This window comes from Seriola dumerili, unplaced genomic scaffold (genome assembly GCF_002260705.1).
Source record: "Seriola dumerili isolate Sdu_G_001 unplaced genomic scaffold, Sdu_1.0 BDQW01000056.1, whole genome shotgun sequence".
Taxonomy (NCBI): Eukaryota; Metazoa; Chordata; class Actinopteri; order Carangiformes; family Carangidae; genus Seriola; species Seriola dumerili.
In genome coordinates, this window is record NW_019174311.1 from 4,424,000 (window position 1) to 4,436,755 (window position 12,756).

At 45.5% G+C, this 12,756-nt stretch overlaps 1 protein-coding gene across 5 annotated transcripts in view; it reads right to left on the reverse strand.

Moving 5' to 3' along the window:
- Positions 1-12,756, reverse strand: part of rere (arginine-glutamic acid dipeptide repeats) — a 103,621-nt gene that overhangs the window by 76,112 nt on the left and 14,753 nt on the right. For all 5 annotated transcript variants that reach the window (XM_022741494.1, XM_022741496.1, XM_022741497.1 and 2 more), the window contains exon 2: positions 2,911-3,421. In XM_022741494.1, the coding sequence (XP_022597215.1) occupies positions 2,911-3,277 (367 nt within the window). In that variant the 5' untranslated portion in view covers positions 3,278-3,421. The remainder of the gene's footprint in view (positions 1-2,910; positions 3,422-12,756) is intronic.

A 12,756-nucleotide genomic window follows, 5' to 3' on the forward strand; every position in this document is an offset into this window, starting at 1 on the left:
TTTTTTTTTTTTTTTTTGGGGGGGGGGGGGGCGGCAGGTGGTTTCTATTAGCTCTCTCCATTTTAAACAGAAGAGCCAGCCAGTCAGTTAGGAAGGAAGGAGACATGCTATGGCAGCCAGCCACCTGCAGCGCAACGCAGAGTCCTGCTGCAGTGGAGAGGAGGGATGAGCAAATGGATAGTGCTGTTTGTGTGTATTACTGAGCTTGGGTGTGTTGCAGCAGTGTGCTTGTCATAGATAGGGACCGTGTCTGTAACTGTTAAAAGCGTGCCTTGTGTAATGGTGTTAGTGTGTGCATGTATATGCGTTACATTACACTTGTGAGTGTGCACAAATGCTGGTTATCAGCGTACTGTGTATGTGTGTGTACTGACAAGTTTTTTGTGTGTCTCTGTGCTTCTAGGGTGTCTCCTATTGACCCCCCATGGCAGTGTGTATAATCTCCAGAGAGAGGATCTATAATCTGGGGGTGGGGGCGGGGGGTGTAGAGAACAGGCTCTGGAGGAGTCTGGCTGGGCCTGGGGAAGTGGTGAGCGCTCAGCCACAGGGCTCAGATCGATTTGGCATGTCTGCTTGCACAGCATCGGGCTGTTCACCCTAGCAGCCGACCATACAAATGGCCCGGGACACAGTCCCCTGGCCACCACCACAGACACACTCCTCCATCCTTTTTAAAGAGCAGCAGAGCTCGAGTTAGCTGCAGGCCCACCTATTGGCCGATTGCACTTCTCCTTCCACCTTTCCCCATCAAATCGATGTGCATTAAGCTGCCTGAACCCATCTTCAAGGGATATAAAGGCTAAGCAGAGATTGGTGGGTGGCTGGAGATTGGGAGTGAGCAGATTCAATAGTAGCTTACCTGTTATTTCCTATGTGATGACATGGGCCTGTATGTTTCTAAAGCTGCCTGTTACAAAAGCAATCAAAACAGCAGTTTGGTTCACAATCTCTTTCGGTTTCTGCATTGCTTTCCGTAACAATGTCTTCTCTCTCTCCATGTCTGGGGCGGTGTAAATCCCTCTCAGAGGGTGGTCAGTTTTACATATTGTGTGTCACTAGACGGCTATAAAGGGATTTAACATTTAGTAAAGCATAATCCATTGCAGGCTTTGTGCCTGCCTAAACTGCACACATCAAATCTGATTGCAAGATGGTTGCTACCAATGACCGAGCAGGAGGAGGAAAACACACACTGTGCACACACATAAACACGCGCACACACACACACACGCACACCACTTGAACAATAAGCTGAGGAGACAGCAGGAGGTCAGTTGCTGAGGTGGAGGATCTTCCATTTTGACAATAGGAGGTAAATTACAAACTCGTGTAGCAGTGCTGGGGCTCCCGCTAACCAATCCTGGCTCATCCCTAATCTAAACCAATCGAACAGCTCTAGTCTGCGTGGTGGGAGCAGGCTGTGACACTCGGGTCAATCTAGACCTGTCAAACTAATTAAAGGAGAAGACAGGAAACATAAATATTCCCCATCAACTCGACACTGGCTATGGCGTTTGCTTGGATTTGGAAATGTAAATATTTGGCAGGGCTAATCCACTGGGACAGTCGACTTTGTTTATATGCCTTTTGAATGTTTCATTGATGTGACTGACTGCTTCCGTTTCTTTCCCCACCTCTCTCCCTCTCTGCTCCCCCCTTTCTGCATGGTTGACTATGAGACAAAGCGCCGGTGCTCTCTCTATTAAACATGAAATGCGGAGCAAAAAAGGCTTCAATGGAGTCCATTGCAGAGCGTTAGACGGACAAAAATAGAGTGAGCAACAACAAGGCTTTGGTTCAGTGTGACTGCTTGCTTGAGGACCTCCACTGATACCAGCGCAGAGATAATTTAGCCAACCAGATTACGTAGCTAGACGGAAAGTGGAGGGTGGGGAGGTCTAGCTGTTTCACTGCACCTACTTGAAGGCGTCTATTTAGTAGCTGAGGAGAAAAAGAGGAGGGCTGAGTGTTTGTGTGGCTGTGTGTATGGGTAGGTAGTTGGAGAAGAGGAAAACTAACACACTGACTGTAATTTCCTACATCTTCCCATTAAATACCCGAGCAATGTGCCCCCCTCCTCCTCCTTCCCCACCTGACCTTTTGCTAGCTGCTACATAAATGAAAAGACATAGCGGCAATGATTTAGTTGCAAGGCGGATAGCACTGAGCAGCAGGAGAGAGAGAGTAGACTACACACACACACACACACACACACACGAGCAGCTAGCCTGGCTTCCTACTGACAGTGAGTGTTGACATTCCCCTCTCTAATACAGCCAATTTATAAACAGTAGGTGAAAGACGGGCCATGTTTACAGCTGCAGAAAAGGTTGGTTCTCTTTTTAGCCTCATTCATCCAACGTAATAAAGACATTGTACCGCAGCTCAAACGTCTCTCCGGGAAACTAAAGTACCTTTTGGCCCCAGAGGAGATAGCATACTTTCAGGGAGTCAAATGGTGTTGGGATGAAATCATTATCATGGCTGTCGTCACTATCACATCATCTTCTGAAGCACCACTTTGCTTTATTGACTCAGCCCAAGACAAAGCACAGAGTGGGTCAACTTGGAATTGATTGTATGATGCATTGGCCTCTAGCCTGAGGGAATACTGCTGTTAGAGAGTTGTTACTTTGGAAAATGTGCAATCCCTCAGCAGCTTATTGCAATAGAGATGACTGTTTCTTTAAGAGCACAGAAATCAATCATTAATCAATTAAAAATGTGTCTAAGTCCTAAAACAAGCTTATTGAGAACAAAGTGGAATGAAGTAAATAAGTGAATGTGATGTTTATAAATCGGGCCAACAAGTATCAGTAAACTGAGAAAGTCCCTATATGGAGACTGACGAATTGACGATGAAGGCGGCTCACCTGCTGACACAATTAGATTAGCCATGACCGGACTTACCTCCAGGTCTGTAAACAACATCGTCTTCTGTGATGAAGGATGTTATTTCTCCGTTCTCTGTACGCTCGTAGCGCGACTTCTTCTTAGGCGTCTTCTTCTTGCCCTTCTTACCGGCCTCCTCGGCCGTGCCGCTGCCTCCACCTGTGCTGCCGTTGTCGTTGTCCTCGTCCTCGCTGTGCTCGCTCTCTGCATAGTTCTTGGCCCCACCCTCCAGCGTACAGCTGCGTCGGGGCCTGGAGCTCTCACTCTCACGGTCGCCCCGGTCCCCGTCCTGCCGGCGGGACTTACCGGCCTCTCTCTTGTCCCGGTCCCTGTCTCTGTCCCTGTCCCGCTCTTTCTCTCTCTCCTTCTCTTTGTCGGCCGTCATGATCCGCCACGTGCCTTCCTCAGTCCTCTCACGGCTGGGCCTCCGTGAAAGGTAGACTGTGAGCCTGGGCTTCAGTCTTCTGAATTTACCAGTCAAATCCAGGGAAAATTTGGCCACACCAACAACCCCAGTGTTTCAGAAAAGCTGTAAATAAGAGAAAAAGGACAATTAGCATACGCCTGTGTCAATACCCATTATCCTTACTGTACAGAAGCTACATGTAGTAAAATGAATTGTTTTGTGCTGGAGGAGATCTTCTGTGAGTGAGAAATACAAGATTAGTTCATAGAGATCAGGCAGCTGTGCTGACTCTTCTCAACATCACAGCAAATTGTTGGCACTCCCCTCCACAACCATGTATACTCTGGAGAGCACTGAGTAGCTTTATCAAAGAACAGAACCTTCTAGCTTCCTGCTCAAACATTTCCATTCTTTCAGAGCGGCAGTAAAACAGAGTTATTAAAGGGTAAAAGAATACAAAAAAAGAGAGTGAGAAAAAGTATAAAGCAAACTGCTGCATGTAGAGTGTTTGTAACACATTAAGCTAAAAGGAGGATGTAACTGTGTATGCATAAGAAGGCAGAGCTGCACTGAGGATGAGGCTTGCAGCCTACAGAATTCCTCAGAGATAATGTGTCAAGGGGTTTTTTTCAGCACAAGACGCTGCTTGTCGTTTACAATGCCACGGGAGAGACACAGTATAAAGCTCAATGACAGAGTTAACTGGCCAGCTTCTCTGCAGACCATCTGTGATGACACCAGGCTCAATTTTACTCATCTGTGTGTGGTTATGTGTGTGTGTGTACTCTGGCTTACTGGACTGCACCCAGCCCCAGCCCTCTGCCCTGGCTGACAGTCACCACTGTGTTAATGTGAAGTGACAGCTCTGGAGGGAAGAACACAGCAATCCACTGGCTAAGGAAAGGGAGAGGGGAGAGGCTGAGCCAGTCATTTGCCATGCCCAGTCCGCTGCCATTTTCAGCTATCGTTCACTCAAAAGAGCTCAGCTACCACTTTCTCATGCCATAATGAAATCCTCCATAAACAGTGAAGTGGGCAAAGCTGAAGCAGCACGCTGTCTGCACTACACTGCCCCTACACACTGCGCCTACAAAGGAGGCTTCTCATTTACTGCCAGTGTTTGCCCCCTCCACCTCTACCGCAACAAATTAAGTAGAAATAGTTATTTCAGCCCCCAGAGGGATCAGACCAGGCAATCAGCACCCGCGTTACCATGGTCGTGATAGCAGGGTGGGAGAGGGAGAGTCAATAAGGCGGGAGGGATAAAGATTGAGCCAGGTAAAGCAAAACCAGCAGTGACTGAAAATTATACGGCATGTCTGCAAGTGGACGTGCACTTATTGAGAGAGCTAGAAAGAATGTGAGGTGAAGAATAGAAGGAAAGGGAAAGGTGGAAGAAAGGCTTTTGGCAGGCACATACACACAGAGAAACACAGAGACACACACACACACACACACACAATGAAGCGCATTTGACAACGGCGCTCCTCAGCAGCGGGTGCTGTCATCTCGTGAGCAGACACCAACTGACAGGGCAGCTGCTCTTGTCGTCGGCTTCAACACAAACACCGGGCCTGATTAAACCGCAGCCTCGTCACAGCCCCATTAATCACCTAATGATGAGTTACCACGGCGACCACTGGGCTGCCAACATATACACACAAGAACACATTAGTGCACACAGAAGACGCAAAGGGCTCAAAAGAGCTCTAATGCGCATGTGTGCGCAAGGACACACACCCACCGCGGATACACACCTCCGCTGGTGTGCCAAAATACATACCCCCCCCCTCTCTTCTATCCATATCCAGCAGCATGACTAGGAGGTGTGAGGAACATGAAAACATTGATGAAGGTACCATTTGATAGCACCGCTCTAATCCTGGGGGCTGCCAGAATCTGTGTATGAGCTAAGCACCTCTTCTCTCCTCTAATCAGTAACATAAGCCTCTTCCACTGAAACCAACGAGGACTCTGAACTGTTGCAAATGGAGGGCTGGCCCATTCTCCTTTGATGTTGTGGGCAGCTACAAGCCTCTATAAGTATCTTTACAATCTAGGTGCTATTAGTTTGCATCTGGATACACTTTACATAACTGCCTCAATCCAAATTTTGAGTCTCCAATTACCTTGCTGACGTTAACATTGCATTCATTAACCCTCAAAGCAACAAAAAGTTTTCATACACACACGCCCTTGCTCACGTTTAATTGTGTTAACACTTTTAGTGGTCAATCAACAATATGTTCAAGTGTCTATGGCTAATGTGTTATACAACAGAAGCCATAGCTTGATACAGATAAAAGAGCAATTTGAAGCTGAACAAATTGAGTGAGTCAGTGTGAAGTGAAGTAGTAACACTGTGGCAATGAAAAGTCATAATGTATTGATGGCTGAGAGGGAAGAGAACGAGACAGAGAAAGTGGAGACAGAGAGAGAAAGCGAGGGAGAAGGCTCTCCACCCACAACCTGGGAAACAAAGTGCTTAGTAGAAAGCAGCGCTGGCTGCCTGGCCGATGAATAACGCTGTGAGGGGGCAGGTGAGGCTTGGAACTATTACACATCAATCACTGGGCCAGGAACCTTTGAAAGATACCAGCTGTCTTAATGGAAAACAGAAGGAGGGGGCAGTGGCTGGAGAGGGGTTGAGGGGGTCCCAGCCAACGGCACCTAATCCACCATTTACATTACTGCAATGGAGTCAAGGGCTAGCAGCCAGCGGGGCCCCGCTCAAATACATTTCTCTTTTCCGTGCCTGTTTAAATGAGACCTCTGGCCTGAAAAACCACACAGTTTGTGGCTCGATTAACACATCATCCCCCACAATGGCCACACAGCAGGTTTCTGTTACTAAACACTGTTTTTTTCTCTCTCTCTCTCTCTCTCTCTCCACCGAACAGCCTTTTAAAAAGCCATGTTTTATTCATTCCAATCACTCCCACATTTACCCAAATCCATGCTCATCTCTGTAGTTTAATCAAAACCTGTCTAAGGATAAACATCCAAATTATCACGCTTTGCTTGAGTACCTATACAGCGTGATAAAGCTGTAGGATTTCTTTTTTCATCAAGCCAAATTTTAGTAATTGATTATCTTGGATTATAAATTTGCCAAAGCTGGACATTTATTCATACAACATTTTATAGAAAAAAATAATAGAGAAACTAGAAATTTCTGCATTTAAATGCAAAATAGAATCCAACAACAATATAACCAGCAGAGTGATCCACTCAGTTTTGGGGAGAGACTGAAAAGTCATTCATGGCATATTCAATTGTAGAATTATGAAGTAGCAAAATGTGATTGGCAAGGATTTAGGGCCGGCTTTGCAGAGGGATTGAATGAAATACTCGCATGAATACAGATTAGAGGAGAACAATGTTAGCATGAATATACACAGGGTTATTAACAATAAGGGCAACTCAAATTGATCTGAATAAACCAGCAAGATCCTCAGCAGTGCATGGATCCTAGCTGTGGTGATGTCGGGCTGCAGCAGGTTTTCGTCAGCTCCAATCCATTACTCAGTGCGATCTAATCTAAGCTGCCATTCAAGCCCCATAGAAACAACAGCACAATGAAAGGCTCAGCTGGAGGCAAGGGGTAGGCCACTTCATAAGGGATTCTCTGTGGTCTCTGCACCCTGCCTGCTTTGTCTTACCTGGTGCAATCATGGCTTACTTTATACTCTGAGGCCTTCTCTGTTTTAGTTCACATTGGCAGGGCAAAGACACTTGTCTGCTCCACTTGTTTTTCAATTCACTGATGAGTAACCACATCTTTTTTCCCTCTGCTAAAGCTGTGCTCACAAAGGCTCTATTTTTAGCCGGCATCCGGGGTTAGTTTAGTAGGTAGAAGCCATGCTCGAGAAAAGATAGCTTGGGGCTTTCCAACATCAACATTTAAACCTGCCTAGAGACTCCCATGGTAAAAAAGCAAAGCCCTGCTACACAAGAACAGATTCTCATGTACAATGACACTGTGGGCAACAATAAACTGTCACTGTCTAAAAAGATAAACCAAAAAAAAAAAAAGTACATCTCCCTGAGCTAAAATTGCATCTAATACAATCTTTTTGTAACACAAACCGATACCCAGTAAGTCAATAATATTTTCTGTCCAACAGTCCACAGGTACTTCCAACCACAGACATAGGGATCAGACTGTGTGCTCCACAGGGTCTTAGCCTCTACTCCATCTCTAAAAGAAGACTAAATCCCCTCTAGTCCCTGTTTGTGTGCTTTCCGTGAGAGCTCCAAATGGCCCTGAGGGGGCCGCTCCACAACCCAAGATGTCCATTATCTACAGGGTCTGTGAGAAGGACTTCATTTCGCAGCCTAATACCGGCTACTTCAAGACACAGTACCTCTCTCAGTCTGCCACGTTTGTCTGGCTGGGGAAGAGCTGAAGGCCATTTCAGCAGCTCTGACTGCTTCACGAGGCATCATGTTTTGACATGGCTCCCGAGGGAAACGCCAGGGTTGTCCATTGTCACCCTTCCCCTTTCCACTAAATGAGGTGCTCTTGAGAAATGTAATTTTGAGCCTGCTCACGGTTACAGTAAAGGACCTCTCCCAATGTGTCTTTGATAAGAGAAGCAGGAGAATGTGAGGAATGTGGCAGCAGACAGCGCTATCATGAATGTGGCTCTTAATTGAGTTTCCCTGTACATCTGTGGGCCCTGCTTTTTTTTTCAGTGCGAATAAAGTGCCTGATTCGAAAGGATTTCTAGTGTCTTTCACCTCTGGAGAGGTACTGACAATTCAATTTTTTGGTGAATTATGCTGTTGTAATGGAAATTTACCCAGAGGTAAAGCTGGGGTCAGGAGAGGTACAAACACACACTAGGGACACATTTATGGCTGACTTATTCTAAAGAAATATGTGGATCATATGCATCTTCAAACATTTATCTGTATAAAATGGAAGAGAGCTCTGGAGGGGGGGTGCATGACATTTTCTCAATCAGATGTATATTGTGAAAAGATTTTCTGGGAAAGAAAAATGTGATTTTGTCTTCTGATAAAATGAAAGGACTCTTGAGATTTTAATATTTGAGCACTCAATCATGTACCACTTCCACTGATATTCTGCAATCAAATATCCCCACTCCCTCCCAGATCAGCTTAACAATCCTATCCGTCAGTTCAACTCCAACTGGTAGTGTAAATGAGTGTGAGAGAGGAGGAAATGTATTCATGCGGCTGCCCTACATCCTCCAGCTACTCTAATCACTATGCCACACAGAGTGACGTGCCAACACAGAGGAAAAACTAACATAAATAGATTAGAGTGATAGATAAGACAGTTCTGAGGTTTCAGACTGACAGCACAGGCCAGCAGGGGCACTGAAGGATGTCTTCAAGAACAGCTCCAAAAAACAAAGCCGTTAGGTCAGTACACAAAACCACCTTTCCATCTAAATTATTTAGCTATGTGGTAGTAAACTCTGCTCAGTCCTCGAGCAGATGGTTGGGGAGTGGAGGGGTGAGGGGTGGGGCAATCCTTCCATTCAACGTCTTTTAATGATCCGAGCCAAAAAACACCTCCACCTCTAGATACCACAGGATGGTATTAACTCTAATTAGGAAGGGCTATTATATCATATGCAAATGCCTCTCCTTTAACCACCAACCACCACCCGACCAACCATCATGACTAACCGCCATTTGTCTTCTACACATAACATCCCTGTTTGTTCGTTATCCTCCATGCTAATTTCAGCATTCTTGCAACCAGAGCTATAACTCACAAGTCAATATGCAAGCACTGCAAATAGACACTGTCAGCGAATGTTCGCCAGTTGGAGATGTGTTTGTTCAAGGAAAAGGACAGCTTTAGAAAGCAGCCAACAGGGGAGGTGATTATGGGAGTGGAATATTCAGTCTTGTCATCCACCGTCTGAGTCGTGCAGGCCAGTGATCATAGGCAGAGGGGAAAGCACCCTCTGTAATGCACATGAGGTGAATAATATGAAACATGGGTCTGTGAGGCCTCCATGCAGCTAGCCACGCTTCTTAAACTATAGCCACAGACAGTGCTGTGCTGTAAATATTGCCCGATTCTGGATGCGTTTCCTCTCCCTCATCAAAAAGAAAAAAAAAAAAAAAAAAAAAAAGAAACCTAGGGGAAAGTGGCCAGGAGTGATGAAAACGCTGCTACAACAAGCAGGATCTGAGCTCAGAGCTCCCATATCCTCTGAGGACAGCTCATAAAACATGCAGTGGCTGGGACTGGGCCACTGGGCCCACAGCAGCAGCATTTTAGTGCACCCTGCCACAAACACACAGGCCACACACACAGGTAGGCTGAAAATACACACAATTAATTTTTAAGAGTCTGAAGGAGACAGACCTGTATAGTTTACTACCTGGACCTCAAGCGAGTCTTCACAAGTCTTCACCCTAAAAATACACATGAGCTAGAAAAGACAACTAGTGTTAGCAGCAGGAGCCTAGAACAATGGGCTTTTGGGAAAATATGAGAAGAGAGGCTGGATATTACACAGTGTACAGTAGTGATCCACAGATTAACTCTGCCTGTTCATGTGTGAAATGGAGACTTGATCCCTAACTGATAGTGTGTTATGCCTCCAGCAAACACGAGCTGCATATTTTTCATCTTTCCAAACACCTAACAACTGCAATATATTGGATTACACATTGCATCCTTCACTGTGCAATAACAATGGCACATTAATACTGCCAAAACAACACTGTTCAGGCTGACTATATGCCCGCTGTTGTCTTCTTTAAACCAAAGGTGAACTGAGCCGGCTGCGCAGCTGAGTTGCTGTGAATAAGCCTCAGATATTCTTGGAATGTTAATGTTAGGCTTTGACCGTGGCGGTCTCACCGACTCCTGCTCTCGTCACTGGGCCATTAATGACAATGGAAACACTACTTAGGCCTGCCTATGCCAATGACACACTCTGTTATAACATAGACAACATCACCTTAACTATTTGTTTTCTTAAAATTTAACAAAGTAACAGCAGCAGAAAAAAAAAATATAGCGCTAGAGTAACAATTTAAAGAGCACTCGATTATCACAACGCTATGAGACACAATTCTTAACTAATCCTATGCTTTCATTGTGTTTAAGCACACCATATGCTGTGCTCATGCATAGGAAATCAGCCTCTAGTGCTTCTGCCATTGCAGTCACTCGGTGGAAATCCAGGAGGGCAGGTTTGTGGCGCTACAGTCTTGTTAAAATAGCTTCCCACTGCATCTGCAAGCTTATAAAAAGTCACTGAGAGCATATTCACTACAGTACTGCATTCATCTATGTGTATACACATGTGTCAATCTAAAATGTGTAGGCCATTGACACACACACATACACGCACACACATACATATATAAACAAAAAACGCTGCTGCTGAGCAACTGTATTTGCAGTTCAGTTCAGACTATGTGCTCAGCCAATAAATGGCTGGAGTGTAATGTGCCTTGACCTTCTATCTTTCTTTCAGCAGCTCCTTACATATATTGCTGTCTCTCCTCATATATCACTCGGGCAAATGGCGCCCTTCACCCTGCTCCCTCCTGTCCCCTCCTTAAAAGGCTGAGGGGACATCTTTGCCTGCTGTACTCAATTGACAGCCTTGGCAGCTTCCTCACCTAGCACAAGGGGAGGGGGAACAAGGCTCGTTGGGGGGAAATGCTGCAATGAATAATTATGTTTCATAACATGCCCCATCCCCCCTCCTTTATTAGCATCAAACAATAATTAATGGGGAACAAGGGGCACTGAAGAGTCTGCTTTTCGCTTTCCAGAACAAGTGGGTCAATATGCCCTTCAACCCTTTCTCTCTGCTCAACGTCAAAGCAGGAGACACCTCATCCCTCTAAAAACATGCTCTTAGCTTATTTATGATGCCAGTTGCTCTGCTGGAGAAAAGGCAGCATTTCTGCTGCACTCAGCAAAACTGGCCAGATCACTTTACACAGCAGTTCACTACTTCCATCTCCACACCTCTTCTCAGCAGGCCAACCCAACAATTCAATAATGAATATGAAATGCCTCCTAATTGATGTCTATGGGAGTTGGAGCGGCTGAAAATACGGGCTATTGGACATGGGCTTGACTTGATTAAGTTTTTGTTTCACGTCAAAAAAAAAAATAATCTCTGATCAGCAGTAGCAAAGCCAGTCCTGATCGAATTAGCTTTGCACTAAGAGCTCCATTGATCTTGGCACTCATCTGTGCAGATGAGGCCCGGAAAGGCAGCTGGTAATCCAATAGCAGGAATGGGAAGTGGTTCAAGGACTCTGCTGTGTTTACCCACCTATCTCCTACACAGAGAGGCAAGATGTTAGCGCATGCCACTCACTGGACTGATCGGAAGCCACGGGGCCTTGGGAGCTCCAGTGAAATGAGTAAGAGCCGCACTGTGACCAAAAGCAAAGTACTTGAAAGCTGAAAGTAATTGCTTTCACCACAGCTATCATGTAATGAGTAAACAGGATAAATCAAGCAAAGCCTAGATCACTGTTTAAATGAGGTGGCAGTAACTTTCAAGTTCCTAATACAGGCTCCACTTCATAATCGTAGCCAAAAATCTAAAAGCGAGGCTGATATCAATTTAAAGGTCCAATTCACTCAACTGCGAAAGTGTAAGGTTAGGAGAGTCTGTGTCAGGAAATCTGTCTCAACACTGTGAGAACTTCATTGTAGCGAGCATTGATGCAAGCCTTGGCGATCAATTTTGCATGAAATGAATGACACCGAACAAGAACCCAGAGGAAAAGGGGCATGTGAAATGAAACAGAGCAAAACTAAGGTAGTAAAGGGTAAAACATACAGCTGTTTTGCTTGTAGAAATAGTTCAAGTGAAGTGTGCCTGAACACCGCTGCCGTGCATTAACTATAGTGCTGCTGCTGCTGCCACAACAGCGCTCCTTCTCACACACATACACACAACCGTAATCCATCAAGGATTCATGAGTGAATGCTCAATAACAGACTGAGTGCATTTCTCTCCTTCATATCACTGCAGCAAGAAAAGAGTGAGAACTCCTCAGCAACCCACAGACACACCACAAACACACACTACTCTCATACCACACTAATAACCTTGGGCTGCCTACCAATGCCATGACTTTATGGAACAGTATGGGCTCTAAATAGAAGCTCCATTTCTCACCAGCAGTCTGTAACAGCTCTATTTCAGCCACCCTGTAATTAAATATTTATGTTAGCAGAGTGGCGGATCATACCAAGGTGATAACCATTTAAAAATCCCAATCTGGGGCTTTTTCTGCCCCCCACACACCCCACCTCGCTCCAACACTGCCACAACAAAGACCTATTTTTAAAAGGATTATCTACAAGTGTCCCTTTAATCAGTGCATGGGAGAACTGGAGAAATCCCTCAACAACAGTCCCGGAGGAATACCTTTCTCTGAAGCCCTATCAGGCAGAGGATCTCCTTCACCGACAGCAGACTGAC